The sequence below is a fragment of the Choloepus didactylus genome, chromosome 1, assembly GCF_015220235.1.
Source record: "Choloepus didactylus isolate mChoDid1 chromosome 1, mChoDid1.pri, whole genome shotgun sequence".
Classification (NCBI taxonomy): Eukaryota; Metazoa; Chordata; class Mammalia; order Pilosa; family Megalonychidae; genus Choloepus; species Choloepus didactylus.
This window is the reverse complement of record NC_051307.1, coordinates 239,812,732-239,829,999: the sequence shown is the minus strand read 5'-3', so window position 1 is coordinate 239,829,999 and position 17,268 is coordinate 239,812,732. Positions and strand designations below refer to the sequence as shown.

Below are 17,268 nucleotides of genomic sequence, written 5' to 3'. Positions count from 1 at the left end.
GCCTCCAGGAGAACTAATTACTGCAAGGGAAAACATTCTGAACCTAATCACAACCTCAGTAAATCTCTTACCCCTCTCAGTGATCAATCCCCCATAGTACCTTCCAATGCTTCCTCGAACCCACTCCCAGCCCTTAAAAAGCTGTTATCTTTTGTTTAGACAGTGAGTTCTACTCTCTCTCCCCTACTACAGCACTCTAAAGTCATTCTTGCCTGTTTAATATCTGGGGCAGTTTTTTCTTTGACAGACAATAGTGACAATGGTTCATCAACTATAAAGCTTCAAGCAGGAAGCAGATCAAGATGATGGAGTAAGAAGCTTCAGGGCTCCATCACCCATCAGAAGCTTTGAATAACCACCAAGAACTGACAAAAATATCTTTCTTAAAGCTCCAAAAAACAGTTAAAGGACTGCAGTTAACAGTGAGAGTGCCAAGTCAAGAAAAAGGCATCTTAATATCTGGCTCCACTGACCTGGCCCATGCTTCCCATTCAGATCTCTGATCTTGGTTCTGTAGGGAACAGATAAATCCTCATACACACACTGGGAGTATGCATATTTGACCTAATCTGTCTGGTGGTCGCCTGAGGGACTTGCCACCCCAAAACTTGCCCTGTGTGTAGAAGGTGGCTCACAGAGCTCTCCTACAGAATGCTGTGGGACAGCAATCAAGTCATGCTGCCTGGTGCAAGAGATTACTGGCTGTAGGACACACAGTGCAATACCCTGGACTGTGAGGAAACTGTTTCCTCAGGAAGAGAAGACATTCATATCTGTGTAAAGGAGAGAATTCCTAGGACTGCATGCATGCCAAAGACACAATGCATATGCAGAAAGGACCAAGGAGTTCCATACACTTTGGCCTCGAGCCTATCTCTAAACCCACCGTATGAATAAACTCTGGAAAGCACTCACAACAGGTCAATCTGCAAAGACTGGGAAAGTGTTTTACTTTTTTTGTTTTGTTTTGTTTTGTTAGCTCCTGGCATTCAAGGGAAGCTCTGCTGTAAAACTAGATGGATACAAGCTTGAAGAACAGATGCCTCAGTCTAAATTCCAGTAATAACACATTAAAATATCAAAATGTCCAGGTTTCAACAAAAATTACAAAACATATAAAGAAACAGGATGCAATGGCACAGGCTAAGGAGATTAAAAGATTAGAAACCATCAATAAGGAGGATCAGACCTGGGACATTCTAGACAAAGACTTTTTTTTAAATGGTCCTAAGAATGCTCAAAGAGCTAAAGGAAAACATGGACAAAGAACTAAAGGAAATCAGGAAAAGAACAGATGAACACATAGAGACATAAGGCATGAAAATTATGAAAAGGAACCAAACAGAGCTGAAGACCATAGTAACAGCAATTAAAACTTCCCTAGAGGGGTTCAACAGCAGGTGGGAGCTGGCAGAAGCTTCAAGTGGACAAGTCCTTTAATGCTGAAGAGTTCTCACAAGAGACAGATGTGTTTCTTGACAAGTAGTAAAGTTTAAATAGCACTAAAGATAGCTCCTTTCAGAACCACTTCTTGTCTCCAGCAGAGTCATTCTTACATAATATTCCTCCCACCCAGAGTACTTCATGGCAGTAATACATCCCCCAGTATTCTGTATCTCTCACCAAAGAAGAGCTCCTATGGCTCTTCTTCCTATGGCTAAAGAGTTTGAGGCAAATTATAGATGCAGAAATTCCCCTCTAGATGATTGCCCAATCTCCATCAGCAATGAAGAATCTGACCATTCTGAATAAACTACCTTTGGACAGACTCAGCACCAGATAAAATCAAGAAGGGTTAAAAAAGGAAGAAGTAATTGGAGACTGAGCAAACAGGAGAGCTGGTGACATGACCTGCTTTCTCTCTTACCTTGGAGTGTCCACACAGGTGATGTAGGAGCCTTGTGTCCAATTGGAGGGTTTCCAGTAAGCTCAGAACATCTTCCTATAACCAACAAAATTCATAAATGATATAAGAAATGCCTTCATTTCATTTTAGATGTAAGATACCCTTGTAACCAAGGGCTTTAAAGAGGATAAATTCTGCAGGTTCTAGCCAAGTATCAATAATAATTTTAATTTGGCCTTCAAATAGGAGAAGTGCTGTCATTCTCAACCCTCCCACCTTTCTCCCTTGTACAATGAAAAAATGTAAATCTCAGTATTAAAAAAGGTCTGGAGTTTAGTTTTAACTAGGCTTTCATGCCTCAGTTTTCCCATCTGCAGTTTAGGATAAAATGTCCCCCTCCCCTTTTCTCTCTCAGGATTATGAGGGACAAATTTCACAGAATTCAACTTGCTAAATATGTGTAAGAAAGCATGGTCATCTGTTTCCATCCTATTTTACTACTCCAGCCCTGGGTCCTGCTTGGCTAAGAAATTCACAACTTTCTATTAGAACAGTTAAGAGTTCTGTGGTACAAATGAGTTCTTTTTTTGTTATTCCTGAGAGTAGACTTAGAGAAGCACAAAGGAATAAGCAAATGAGACACTGATACATGAGGCCATGGGAGTACAGCAGCACAATAAAATCCAGTTAAAAGAAAAAACCACACTCAGATTGGGAGTAGATGAAGGAAGAGTGGGTCTGAGTTCAAACCACTTTAGAATATTCAGTCCTATTTGAGCATCTCTGACTATAGCTCAAGTGGATGAGAGGAGTCCAAGTAGAACTGTGGCCTAACAGCCCCCACCCCAGCCCAGGATTCATCATGAACACATTTGCTGGGCAACGATTCAGATGATGTCCTTGCTTTCTGGCTCTCAGCTCTTACCCGGTGTTTTCTAAAGCTGAAGTCTAGGAGCGGCATACACTGCTTCAGAAATGTTTCTACAAATTGACGCCCATACTGAAAGAGAGGAGACACACTGGTCATCTCTAGCTGAGCTCTTTCAACACAGCATCACCCAACCTGGGAGGTTTATTTTCTTGTTTTATATATAAACAATAAATTATGAGGGATCCAAAAGATTAATTTGGTGAAATAATGCAAAAATCAAATGTGCCTGCTAATGAAGCCCCAGAATTTGGCAGACTTACCTACCTCAGACACAGTCAATGGACAGGGGCTGAGCTGCTTAGTTAAAAGTGACAGCACAGAGGAGCAGAGGGCAACCCTAGCTCCCAGAGGACAATTTACTCCCCAGAGGAAGGAGTGATTAAGGAGGAAGAGAGCGACCAGGAGGTAACAATAACAAGGCACCACCCACTTGGAAGGAAACATCAGGAGTGGGGAAGAAGCATTCTCCCCTAATAGTCCCTCGCTCCTAACTCATTGGCTCTACTATCAAATCTAGAACTAACTGGGGCAATCCCCATGGAAAAGAAGCTCAGCCACTATCAGGATATCAGTTCCCATATTCAGGAGGCTGCCACCAGGCTTTAAAAGAAGGATCATTCACTCTTCCTTCTTCCCGGTTGCCTGGGAAGGTATAGCAGAGACGGTGACTACTGCCCTAAAAAGTCACTCCTCCTAGTTCTAAGACTGTGGCCAAGAGTTTCAAACTCATAGGAAAATTGGCTTCTTCAGTCCTCCAATCAGTGTGGGAAAATCATATCCACTGCCTTCCCTAAATTACCACCTGAAAGTACTGATACTGGAGACTCTGCACGGTACTGAGGAATTCATCTCAGCTGAGGCACTCTCCTATATATCCACGGGAAGAATAAATAATAAAGAGGGCCCAGTAAATCTCTCACCTTCAAACATACATGCAGAACAGGCCGACTATCAAACACCTGGAGGCATGAAAGACAAGAAACTAAAGCTGAGGTCTGCTCTTTTGAGCACCCCAGCTTCTTTCCCGTTGCAAGCACAGGTCTGGGCACTGCCGAGAATTCTAAAATGAAGAAGGCAGGCACCATCCCTGTTAAAGAAGCTGAATCTACTGGAGAGAGATGTCAATAGTTAAATTAATTACCAAAATGAATAAAGTAATCACCATAACTGAAGTTCATGGAAAGGAAGAGGGGAGCAAAGGGGAAGAAGAATTGATTCCAACTGGGGATGCTGAGAAGATGCCACAGTAGGGGTCCTAAACCTTGATCTGTAGCCTCAAGAATGAGTGGATAAGAGAGGTAGTAAGAAGAGAGAATGACATTCTAGGCTGGGACAACAGGCTGAGCAAAATCATGCAGTGGGTGAGAGTGCAGAGTGTGTTTGAGGTATAAAGAAGACATTCGGGGTTGGGAAAGGGAGATAGCGGAGCAAATGCTCAGATCACAGAGGACCCAAAGAAAGGTGAGAGGATGTGGAGGAAGACACATTCAATAAGTATGTGGCACAGGTGGGAAGGAGGAAGGAAGAGAAAAAGACATTGCCTAGGGAGAGAAGAAGGGGTTATCTAGGATGGGTTAGGGGGACAAGGAAAGAAGGAGGAAAGGAGGATGGAAGGGTGAGGAGGAGGAATAGTCAATTTTAGATCCCAGGACCTTTGCTTTCTGCAGTTAGCCCATTAGATGGGACAAGAAGCCTCCATACGCACTTTTATCAGGTTGATGAGGATACTGAAGTCTCGAACAGCCATATTCCAATGGAGGAGCTTCTCTTCATGAACCTGGGGCAACCAAATATACAGACACCCCTGAATAACAGCCAAATACTCCTCTCATTGTGTTTCTCACTAATAGTTCTTGAACTGCATAGCTATTTAGAGATTTGAGCCAATTATACTTCCAAAGAGATGTGGCAACCAGTGAAAAAACAAGATGACTCGGACGACTGCAGCTGTGTGGAAATGGTAGTGTACCTTATAAAGACCTTCTAAAAAGATTATTCCTCTTCACTAATTCCAAGCAAGTAAAAGCCTCTACATCATACCCACTAGCCATTAAAACTCTGAGGCTTCTATGATTCTCTATGCTAGCCCTTGTTCTCAACAACGTAGCCCAGTTCTGGTCAGCAGGTGGCCAACATCCAGCTCCACAGCATCTCAAGCAGGCTTGCTCACTCACACCAGCTCACAAACAGCCAACTGCCAACCGTGTCAGGCTGCAACCAAAGACATTTTTCTCAGGGCTGGAATAGTCCAAGCTTTACCCTAGGCAGGAGCCTGAGAAAACAGAGCCAAATCCTCACCTCCAACTACAGGGAAGGGAAATTAAACCAGGAGCTTGCTGAAAAAATCCTGGATCTCAGTAACTCAACAGAAACAGCTTAGGAGAAACCCTGGACCCAGGAAATAGCAGAATCAGCAGCCTCCAAATAATCCAGAGTCTACTTCCTGGGATGGGAGCATTTGACCCACCTGCTGTGAGTCTGCTGCTGTGCCAGCCTGAATACTTTTCACTGTCTTCTCTAGTTCAGCCATCATCACATGGAAGAAAATGACAAACGTGTGCCTAGAAAAGGGGGAAGCATGCACGCCCACATAACAGTGAACTGGTTATAGAAAACCTCTTGGGAAGAAGCCAGGGAACCAAAAGTAATTTCCTTCCCCACCTCTCTAAATGTACTTTCACAAGGGTCCACTGTAAGAGGATCAGGGAGTGGAAAGGATTCAGAAATGAGCCCAAGAAGATGATCCGTGAAACAATGGCATTAACCCTAAAAAGGGACGTAGCATGGTGGTACAGAAAGAACAGTGAAGTGGTGGTGAGATCTGAGTGAGTCCTAGGTCCATATTTATTTTATTGCCTGTGTAAGGTTGGGCAAGTTACCTCTCTGACAATCATTTTTCCTCATCAGTAAAATAGGGGTAATGATCCCTTCCACAGGGATCAAATGAAATAAAGAATGTAAAAGTGCTTTATAAATTATAAAAACTATACAAGTGTGAGATGACTACTGATATTATGAGACTCAAAACCCAGTAAGTGAGATTCATATGATTAGATACAACAACTACCTTGTCTTCCTAAAGGTGGTTAAAATACTCGAAGAATCATTTCAAGTTTAAAGGATGATAGTTAACGAGAGAAGTTTGGTGACTAGATGGTCAATGCCTCTGAAGACTCTAATCCTGAAAACTCATTACTCAACAAGGTCCTCTCAGATGGGTTGACCGAGAGCCCCTTGGAAAGAGTGCATAGTAGGCACTCAATGAATATGTGTTGAATGAATGACTAACTATCATGTGAGGAGACTTCATGGTATTTCACAGAAATATCAGAATTAGATGAGGAGTAAAATAATTATTTGGAACCCCACACTAGACAATGTGATTCTATCTTAGGGAAAGAACTGGAAGAGAGCATTCTTTTACCTGGTCAGTGTGGGAAATGTGGAGGAAGATGCATCTTTAGGAGAATTTATCAGTTCTGGGACACCGATACCTGCAATCTCCTCTATGGCCTTCAGAACACTGTCTGTGTGCCCCAGGTAGATGCTGCAGTGACAGTCATAAGAGAATGAACACATTGCAGGATCCCCTAAGTCAAGATTTCTTTATTGAGATGCTCCCAGGCATTAAAATTTAAAACTCCTAGACTTATTTTTAATAAAATAACAAGGATTCCAAATGGAGTCAGGAGATAAAGTAAATGATTTCTTAATTGGAAAAACAGTTAAGACACCTTGGAGGGGAGGGATATGTCTTGGAATGGAAGGCAATAAATAAATATTTGATTCATTGATTAACAAGGTAGGATACAACTACAGACTCTTCCACTTCCTTTATTATTTGATTTAATAATAAGGAATAGTTGATAGTAAAAACAGAACTAGAGGATCTTAAGAACCACATATTCTATATTCTGTTCATTTCAAACCTACTTCTTTGCTTTCAAGTTCCCCCTAACCTAGGTTAGAAGATCCTGGTTAGAGGGATCCTACAGTGGCAAAATGGAAAAAGGCTATTTGGCTTCTGGGAAGAAACCAAGTATCTCACCAAAGTAAAGAACGGAGTTGGTCATTACAGATGTTACTCTTCTCTTTCTCCCCACCTCGCCATACCCGACAGAGGAACTGTCTGGCCAGGGATGCTGTTGGAGAAACAAGACGAGAGCTTATGTATGGGAAATGCATGCCACTCTTGTCTTTCAGGCTTTTGAGGATGATTACTGATCAAAATTATTAGACTTTTAAACTTACTTTGAAGTTTCTGGTCTTATGGAAAAAGTTTAAAAAGCTATCATGTGCTCCTGTTTCACTGGCCCTTCTGCCAGAAATAAACCCATCTGTCTAAGACTCAATGTATCCCACCCCCACACCACACCCCATCCTGTAACACACTAAAATCCACACAGAAAAGGAATGCTGTTGACAATGGAAAATCAATCCTGTTCCTTGTGGACAGGCCAGTAAGCAGTGGCTACCTCATAGAGACCAACCCTTCCCTTTTAATCAATAGGGAATAATAAAGGTTTGTTTTGCATTTTCTTCTTGCTTTCTATTTGTGCTGCCAACTAGTATATATAGTCAGTAAGTTGCATTCCAAGAGCTGTGACAAAAGATGGCTATAGGAAGAGGTCAGGGAAAGAGCCAGGCCTTCCTTTATACTTGCCCCTGATTTCTCCTTTTACTTCCATTTTATTAACCTTATTTAAAAAAGAGGGGGAAGGACATGAATACATTTAAGCAAAACAGAAAATTATCAGGCCAGCTGAGCTAACCAAACCCAGACTAAGTAATATCAGCTGAAATCACTTCATAACTCCTTCTGAGAAAGTGTCCTTGGTTTACACCAAGAGGGCATGTCAAAGGCTATGTGGGATTTACATGTAAAAATGCACAAAGTCCTGGGAATCCCCAAGTTTATAAGCTTGGGGTTTTAATCCTATTCACGAAGAGAAGAAAGAGGATCTGGGCTCATTACCAATTTTCTCCCTTTTCTGAGGAGCAGCAGTAGATTTCTCCGAAATGATCATCAAAAGTCTGATAAGATAAAGAGCACACTGGAAAGTGGGAATGCTAGAATGGAAATTCTGCAAGTAATGGAAGCTCTGGCTGTAAGGAAATAAGAAAAGAAAGAAAAAGAACAATAGCATGACAAGGATTATGAATATATCTATATCAACACAAATTGCTGAAAACCCCTTTAAATCTCTGATGGACTAACGACAACCCTCCTCATTTTCTGATGCTTTAATAGCCACTTTGTTTCAAATACCTTGGCAAAAGAGAGCTCAGTGGATGGCAGGCTGGCCTTAAAGCACTAGTCTAGGTCATGCCTCGTGTGTAATCCTGGAAAAATTATGTGCTTTTTAAGACCTCAGCCAACAAACTGAGAATAATACTTAAATTCTGGATTCACAGAGACACAGTGAAAGGAAAGGATAATATAAGGCAGAGAAACTTAGCAGGGTTTTTTTTCTTTTAATGCAATTTTATTGAAATATATTCACACACCATACAATCATCCAAAGTGTACAATTCTCACAGCACCATCACATAGTTGTGCACCCACCATGACAAACAATTTTTGAACATTTTCGTTACTTCAAAAAATAAAAATAAGAATAAAAATAAAAGTAAAAAATAACACCCAAAACACACCCCCCAAACACACCTATTCATCTACTCCCTGTCCCCATTTTTCCACTCATCTGTTCCTATACTGGGTAAAGGGAGTGTGAGCCACAAGGCCCTCACAATTACAGTCATACCATAAAAGCTATACAGTCACACAATCATCTTCAAGAACCAAGGATACTGGATTCAGCAGTGCTTTTAAGAAATGTAACATATATGATCAGTTGTCAATGCACTGAAGTAACAGGAAATAGGGAGTCACAATTAATCCAAAATTATAGTTGAATTAAAAAATAGAGCCAGCTGCTGATACACCAGCAAAGAGGAGGTCAAACAAATTAAAAGCACCATGTTGAAAATGCAATAAAGTCCTCCTACCTATAGGTGGTAATGATAAGCATTGATTGCTGGCCCAATAATAGCCTAGGCTACCAGGAGAGGTACAAGAAAGACCAAGTTACTCTGGCTACAGCTGGGATGGGAGACTGGGAGCTGTGTCCCTTAGACCTCTTGCCTACCACCCTCCCCCACTGCCAAGCCCTTAGACTAGGCTCCTCTTCTTCCAAGACAGGGGGAAGGAGATAGGTAATCAGTGATAACTAGCCGCTGCCTAATTATCCAACCCTGCTGGAAGGCAAAGAGATCCTGATAATCAAGAGTTGGTCAGTGTTTTCATTATCTTACCAGCAAAGGGCAGACTTCTTGGGCTGAAGGATACATGAAGATCTAGTATGATTTGTTCAAGCGTTTCTAATACTTCAGTATTTATCTAGACAAATAGGTCAGAAAGCTCATATATTGAGAAAAAGTAGCTGAAAATATAAATTTCCCTCACATCTAGTTAGACACACACAAGTTATCTCCAAGAAATCTTGCCAACCATGTTTCTAGGAGTTCCTTGGAATAACACACTGGGATGTGTGGGCTTATTCACCTGAGCATTTCCTCCAAGGGCTGTTGTTCTCCCAGCTCCAGTCTGCTAGCAAGCACCTCAAGGGCTGAAGAGAGTAAATTATGATTTTCAGGATGAAGAAATCCACTCCTAAGGGGAAGTCAGGGTGAGATGGTTTGGCTTAGTATCAGGAAGATTGCTAGGACAGCAGTTGAGGGTCCTGGCCTCCAATCTGTACCATCAGTAAGTCAAGAGAGGAAAAAAGAGAAGCAAACAAAGTACTCAAGTGCCAAATTCAGTCATAGCTCTGAGTGTCAGATTATAGGTTGAAAAGCCACCATAATAGTCTTAAGGAACTAACAGCCCTCACAGGTTTATTTTCAGGGAAAAAGAGACTCTTCTTTATTTTATATTTTAGAGACCAGCCTCAGTCTTCTCCCAAAAAGCAGGAATAATATTTAGGTCCAGTGATAATTCTGTCAAATTGCTAAATCAATGCCCAGCCAATAGGAGGTACTCAATAAAGAACTTATTCCTTTTTCTATATTAATTATTCAAGCCTTAACAATCCTATCTTTGGATTATCTTTCACACTGTCCCTTCCTTTCCAAGCCCAGGACATTACCTAGGACAGGCCCTTATCATTACATGCTTAGACCATGGCAACACCTTTTGGTCTTCTTGCATCCCTTTCCAATCTGTCTAGCACACCACTGCCAAAGGACTTTTCCTGAAAACACTGCTTTCATTACATCATGGCTGTGGTCATGAAACTCCAGAATTGCTCCCCTAGACAACATTCTAACTCTTATGCCTGGCATTCAAGGCCCAGCACAATCTGATGCCTCCTATCTTCTACTCCTCTAGAAACATATTCCACATTACCAATAACTATTACTATTACTATTAGTCTGGTTTGGGGTCTTCTCTTTTGTTTTTTTTTTTTTTGTTTTTACAGTTTTATTGAGGTATAAATGCTGTACAATAAACCACAAGTATTTCAAATGTTTGATTTGTTCTGTTTGACTTCTGTATAAACCCATGAAACCATCACTGCAATGAAGATAATGAACATATCCATTACCCCCCAAAGTTTCCTCATATCCCTTTGTATTCCATTTTATCCTCCATCCCCATACCCCCAATCCTAGGTAAACCACTGATCTGTTTTCTGTCACTACAAGATTAGTTTGCATTTTCTAGAATTTCATATAGACGGAATCAAATAATACATACTCTTTTGATCTGGCTGTTTACATAATTCTTTTCAGATTTATCTATGTTCTTGCATATAGTATCTCACAATATTGGCTATAATATAATCTGTTTATCCATTCACTGGTTGACGGTCATTTGAGTTGTTACCAGTTCGGGACTATTACAAATATAGCTGCTATAAACATTTGTGTGTGAGTCTTTGTGTGGACATATGCTTCATTTCTCTCGGATAAATAAATACCTAGAAGTAGAATGCCTTGGTCACAGGAAACTGCCAAACTGTTTTCCAAAGTGGTTATACCATTTTACAGTGCCAGCTGCAGTGTATGAGAGTTCTAATTGCTCCACATCATTGTCAACACTTGGTATGGTAAGTCTTTTTAATTTAGCCAATTTGGTGGATGTGTTGTACTATCTCATTGTGGTTTTAATTTGCCTTTCCCTATTAACTAATACTATTGAGCATCTTTTCGTGTGTTTATTTGCCCATGTATAGATCTCCTTTGATGAAATGTTGTTCTAATTTTTTATCAGGTATTGTTTTCAAGTACTGAGAATACAACACTGACCAGTCTTTGCCTTCATGGAGCTCACCATCTAGCAAGGAAGACAGATGAACAAGTAATTATGGTAAGATGAGTGTTATACAAGAGGATACAAGAGTGTTAGGAGAGAACTGGGCATCAGGGAGGCAAGAAGGAAAAAGGAAACATGGTCTACTGGTCAGAGAAGAAGACCCTGAGGAAATGAAGTTTAAATCCAGATATCAAGAATGAGTTTGAAAAGGCTAGGGATCATGCATTTTGGGGAGAAAAGGCTTTTGGAGAGTCCTTCCAAGTAGAAGGGTGAAGCCTTCCAGGTGAAGATTATATAGGATGCTGAAATTAATTCACTATGCCAGGGTGACAGAGTGCAAGTCAATGAGTAGAATAAGCAGAGACAGACAGAAGAAGGCCTTAGAAGCTATGTGAAGGGGTTTGAACTCAAGAAAAAAGTAAGGGCAACTGGAAACCAAAGTTGGGAAAGGGTAAGAATGGATTCATGTTAGGAAGCTCAATCTGACTGGTGTGTCAAGACTTGACTGAGGGAGGATCAGTGGAGGCAGAGAGACCAACTGTGAAACTAATCAGTCCAGGAGGGAGATGCTGGAAATCTGGAAGCAGTGGAGGAGAGGAACAGATGGCTATCTGGATGTTATCTAAGAGATAAAACCAACAGGATTTGGTGATTGGATGTGGCTGAGAAACTGTAGAGAGAAGAAGGAGGGGCAAACAAAGTATAACTCCTTGGTTTCTGGCTTGGACAACTGGTCGTGCCATTTACTGAGCTAGGGAAAGCTGAAGGAGCATAACAAAGATGATATGCTCTGTTTTGGATGTGATGAGTCTGGGGGTGTTAATGACACATGTAATGGGGGTGTTGAGTAGGCAGTTGAAGATAATTGCCTGTAGCTCAGAAGATAAAATTTAACATAAATTTAAGCTTGGTTAACATTGCCCAAAAAAACTGTGTAATGAGAACAGAGGGGCAAGGACCTAGCCCTGAGAAACCTGAGCATTTAAGAGACACACCTCCACATGTCTATTTTTGTCTATGTTGTGCCTGCCAATCCTGTTCTTCACCTTTCTAAAGGCCATCCAGCCTTCAAGGGCCCTAAGCAGTCCTATTGCCTCCATGAAGGTATCCCTAAATACCCCAGCTCACGCTGTGTCCAGCTCCTTATCAGTTAATCTGGAACTGATTTACAACTTGTTTGGTAATGACATCTTAAGTAACAGTTCCGCACTGTTATTATAGAAAGCTTGCTAAAGCAAAGCGGGCTAAGAATCAGATGGTCATATTTGTTACAAGTTAGCTAATACTAAGCCACCTAATTTACCAAATGAATTAATAATACCAGCTCCATGAGTCCCAGAGAGGCCAAGATCAAATGAAGCGATACAGATAAAAACACTCAAATAAATAAAGCCCCATATTTATGTAGTTTTGGGGGCTTTTTTCTTCTTTTCTAACTCTCAGTGCCTTGGTGACTAACAGTCAAGTAAAAGCAAGTACATACTCATTTATCTCTGCCTATTGTACCTCCCAAATACTTACCAAGCAAAAAGTCCATGAAAAATCTGCAGTAGCCTCTGATAGCAGGAAGACATTATATGGTACTCCCGAACTTTTGTTCCTGATCCATCAACTACACCATGATTCTCAGCAACCAGGCACTAAAAGGGAAAAATACCCTGAGGACAGCTGCTTTAGCAATTGCCCTCATTTTCCTTCAATTTCTCTTAGCCAAAAATGAAAGCTCTTGCTCACTTAGTGATTTCTAAGATTCTACAAAGAAAATAAGATAGGCTTCTGACCTGAAAATAGTTATGAATATTCTCCAGATGGTTACACATTGGGGTCAGCAGTTGAATGATACAGTGAGCAATGTCTTGGGCAGATCTCTGACGGAGATGTGAGAATCCAACATTCCGGCTCCCTTTACTCTACAATAAATTCAGAGTTACTCAGGAAGGAACTGCTGCATAGCTTCTCTGAAACTAAAAGTTTGTTATGGAGTTTAGCCTAAGGACTATATTCTGATACCAGAGAGATAAAAAGAATCTTGCTACATCTTCAAATAACAGAAAGATTGGCTTCTGTTAGAATAAGAAATGTTGGATTGAGAAATATAGACTCACAATAACTAATAAGATAAAGCTCCAACACAATCAGAAATTTAGATTGACAAGACTGTAGAGCAAATAGTACAGAGAAGAAGTGAGTAAATGGACATATTAATGTTCAAATGTTTACTCTTAGATTTTCACATTTTGGTGTTTGCCTCATCTAACTGCTTTACAGCTGCTCTGTATACGCACATCTGAGGGTCTCGCCTTTTCCCAACAGCCGACCACCATACTGAGGCTTGGGCCCAGGTTTACTTTGGCAAGCTGTTAAAACCAAAACTGAAGCAAGGAACGTGACTGAGGAATGCTCAGGGTATTTGGAAATATGTTCCTTGTTGTGGCCTTTTTGTTTTCTCTGTTACAGAGTTCCTTTCTAAAGCAAGTTAAATAGGTCTGGCAATGGTGCTGCCACTGTGTTACCCAAAGACAATGCCACAGAAAGTAACAACTTAACAACTTAAACCTTGTTTCCAAACCTTTTAAACCTAGCTTCTACGCTTCTGCCTCTACTAACCTTGAAGAAGGGGACTCTCCTGGCAGCAGAAGGTGTCAGCATATTCTCCAGCTTCTGGGAGAGATCTTCCAGCAGGAAAAGAAGCTCAGGAGGGCCAAGTTGTACAACTTCTCTGGCCTGTCCCATGAAGGAAGGAGGGAATAATTACAAGTATGACAAATCATCTCTTTTTGGGGAACAACTCATGTCCACTCTTCCCAATGGATGAAGAATCTGACCCTTAAAACAACAACAAAAAACCACAGGAAAACTTCCTCCACCTCATATAAAGGATTGCTGTTATACTCTGTCCGTTAATCAAAAAGTCAAGCATTTCCAAAGTAAAACAAATTTTCAAATATCAAGTTAGGAATCCAAGGCAGTATAGTTTTAGAAGTCATAATTTTTCTTTAGAAATAAATTTTTCTGTATGTCTTTCTAGCTGTGGAACCAAGACGCATTTTCTAAACACCCTTGGTTAAAAAGTGACCACTTCAGGAAAATTTTGCTTTTCTCTATTCATTAAATACTCCATTCATATTTTCTTTCCCCTAATGCTTTGCTACTATTAACTTTGGCAGGATCCCTGTAACTATATTACACAACCAGGCACAATGGGTCAAATACAGTTTCTTACTTCAAACTGTTCACTCAATAAACATTCTGTCTGTATTCTGAAGGAGTTTACATTTTTTTTTAAACTATCAGGTAAAAATCCATGCTGTTTCTCATTTTTTTTTTTAACTTGGAGAAATTCTACTCTCTGTTGAAATTCCATATCAAAAGTCACTTGTTCCATGAAATTCACCACCTACTTCGTTACAAATATTCTCTCATAGAGTTTCACTGTTACTTGATTTCAGAACATCAACATAGCAGGTACTGCTAGTTATATATGTTTACTTCCTCTATTGGATTCCTTTATTATTAGAAGGCAAGCATCATGCTGTATGTACTACTGAATCAACAGTGTCTAGATTAGTGGCAAAAACAAAGAAGTCCTCAGTAACTGTCTGTTGGATGCTGAACAAAAGTCACAAAAAATAGAAAATAGCATTGATCTCTATAAATCAGAACAGTACTGCTCTATAAAAGTAATCTAAATAGCTTACCTCTAGTAATTTACAGGTAAGGATTAACATAGTCTTTTATAACATCAAACACTATAAAACACATGAACTATAAACATCAAGATGATTAGGATGATTATTCATCATTACTTTCACAAAAAAGGCTTCTGAAACCAGTTTCCAACTTCTCTGTTACAGAGTTCTTTTTGAAATATGAATAGGTTTGAGGAACATTTTTAAAGAAGAATAGTTTCTGGAATTCCAGCTTTGTCACTTACTTCAGTGTGCATTTCAGTATCTAAAGTGGACTTGGTCACAAGTCCACAATGTAGAATGGAGAAAACCTCAATGTCCAGCTCCCGGAAAAAAGCATGATAATTCTGTAGTGACACAGATATCTTTTCTTCTTTCCCTGTGAACCCCTGAGGGGAAAGTAGCAGCAGTCAACAGAAAAAATAAGTATTCTATATAAGTTCTACTTTTTAATGATGATTTCAAAGTCAAAATATGCATTCATTTTATACAAAAAGTTACATTTACATCAGATCACCAAACTCTCCAAATATTCCTGAGAGAGAACACCCTAATCTAATATGGGGATATTGGTCATGAGACCCTTAGTGGGTTTTTACTTAGGGATGAACTACTAGGCAAAGGAGGGCATTAGGGTGTGGTGGAGAAAAACATTAGCTTAGAGGCCAAAAAGATCAGACATCAACTTTACACCAAAGGCACAAGCAACAAAAGAAAAAAAAGATAAATGGAACTTCATCAAAACTAAAAATGATTCTACATTCAAGGACTTTATCATTTAAAAAGACAACCAGGAGGCGGGGCAAGATGGCAGACTGGTGAGCTGTAAGTTTTAGTTACTCCTCCAGGAAAGTAGGTAAAAAGCCAGGAACTGCGTGGACTGGACACCACAGAGCAATCTGTCTTTGGGCATACTTCATACAACACTCATGAAAACGTGGAACTGCTGAGATCAGCGAAATCTGTAAGTTTTTGCGGCCAGAGGACCCGCGCCCCTCCCTGCCACGCTCAGTCCTGGGGGAGGAGGGGCTGTCAGCTCCGGGAAGGAGAAGGGAGAACTGCAGTGGCTGCTCTTATCGAAAACTCATTCTACTGATTCAAACTCCAACCATAGATAGACTGAGACCAGACACCAGAGACTCTGAGAGCAGCCAGCCCAGCATAGAGGAGCTGGCTATGAGGAGACAGGCATAGAAAAAAAACAACACGAAAAACTCCAAAATAAAAGCAGAGGATTTTTGGAGTTCTGGTGAACACAGAAAGGGGAAGGGCGGAGCTCAGGCCTTGAGGCGCATATGCAAATCCCGAAGCAAAGCTGATCTCTCTGCCCTGTGCACCTTTCCTTAATGGCCCTGGTTGCTTTGTCTATTAGCATTTCAATAACCCATTAGATCTCTGAGGAGGGCCGTTTTTTTTTTTTTTTTTTTTTAATCATTTTTGCTTTTTCTAAAACAATTACTCTAAGAAGCTCAATACAGAAAGCTTCAAAGAATTGCAATTTGGGCACGTCAAGTCAAGAGCAGAACTAGGAGAGCTCTGAGACAAAAGGCAATAATCCAGTGGCTGAGAAAATTCACTAAACAACACAACTTCCCAAGAAAAGGGGGGTGTCCGCTCACAGCCACCATCCTGGTGGACAGGAAACACTCCTGCCCATCGCCAGCCCCATAGCCCAGAGCTGACCCAGACAACCCAGTGTGACGGAAGTGCTTCAAATAACAGGCACACACCACAAAACTGGGCGTGGACATTAGCCTTCCCTGCAACCTCAGCTGAATGTCCCAGAGCTGGGAAGGTGGAGCAGTGTGAATTAACAAAGCCCCATTCACCCATCATTTGAGCAGACTGGGAGCCTCCCTACACAGCCCAGCAGCCCAGAACTGCCCTGGGGGGACGGCACTCACCTGTGACATAGCACAGTCATCCCTCAACAGAGGACCCGGGGTGCACAGCCTGGAAGAGGGGCCCACTTGCAAGTCTCAGGAGCCATACGCCAATACCAAAGACTTGTGGGTCAGTGGCAGAGACAAACTGTGGCAGGACTGAACTGAAGGATTAGACTATTGCAGCAGCTTTAAAACTCTAGAATCATCAGGGAGATTTGATTGTTAGGGCCACCCCCCCTCCCCGACTGCCCAGAAACACGCCCCACATACAGGGCAGGCAACACCAACTACACACGCAAGCTTGGTACACCAATTGGGCCCCACAAGACTCACTCCCTCACTCACCAAAAAGGCTAAGCAGGGGAGATCTGGCTTGTGGAGAACAAGTGGCTCGTGGACGCCACCTGCTGGTTAGTTAGAGAAAGTGTACTCCACGAAGCTGTAGATCTGATAAATTAGAGATAAGGACTTCAATAGGTCTACAAACCCTAAAAGAACCCTATCAAGTTCAGCAAATGCCACGAGGCCAAAAACAACAGAAAATTATAAAGCATATGAAAAAACCAGACGATATGGATAACCCAAGCCCAAGCACCCAA

General features: G+C 41.1%; 1 protein-coding gene across 8 annotated transcripts in view; it reads right to left on the bottom strand.

Annotated features, from left to right (window-relative positions):
• The window catches only part of FANCD2 (FA complementation group D2), a 95,782-nt gene that overhangs the window by 5,018 nt on the left and 73,496 nt on the right, over positions 1 to 17,268 (bottom strand). For 6 of the 8 annotated variants that reach the window (XM_037801636.1, XM_037801648.1, XM_037801657.1 and 3 more), the window contains 13 exons: positions 15,029 to 15,172; positions 13,702 to 13,818; positions 12,876 to 13,004; positions 12,616 to 12,734; positions 9,343 to 9,450; positions 7,753 to 7,883; positions 6,826 to 6,919; positions 6,202 to 6,324; positions 5,245 to 5,338; positions 4,483 to 4,554; positions 3,698 to 3,736; positions 2,772 to 2,846; positions 1,868 to 1,942 (listed from right to left, as the gene is read on the bottom strand). In XM_037801636.1, the coding sequence (XP_037657564.1) occupies positions 1,868 to 1,942; positions 2,772 to 2,846; positions 3,698 to 3,736; positions 4,483 to 4,554; positions 5,245 to 5,338; positions 6,202 to 6,324; positions 6,826 to 6,919; positions 7,753 to 7,883; positions 9,343 to 9,450; positions 12,616 to 12,734; positions 12,876 to 13,004; positions 13,702 to 13,818; positions 15,029 to 15,172 (1,320 nt within the window). Of the gene's footprint in view, positions 1 to 1,867; positions 1,943 to 2,771; positions 2,847 to 3,697; positions 3,737 to 4,482; positions 4,555 to 5,244; positions 5,339 to 6,201; positions 6,325 to 6,825; positions 6,920 to 7,752; positions 7,884 to 9,342; positions 9,451 to 12,615; positions 12,735 to 12,875; positions 13,005 to 13,701; positions 13,819 to 15,028; positions 15,173 to 17,268 lie in introns of those variants that run through there. The other 2 variants (XM_037801663.1, XR_005211416.1) reach the window with 2 other exon arrangements.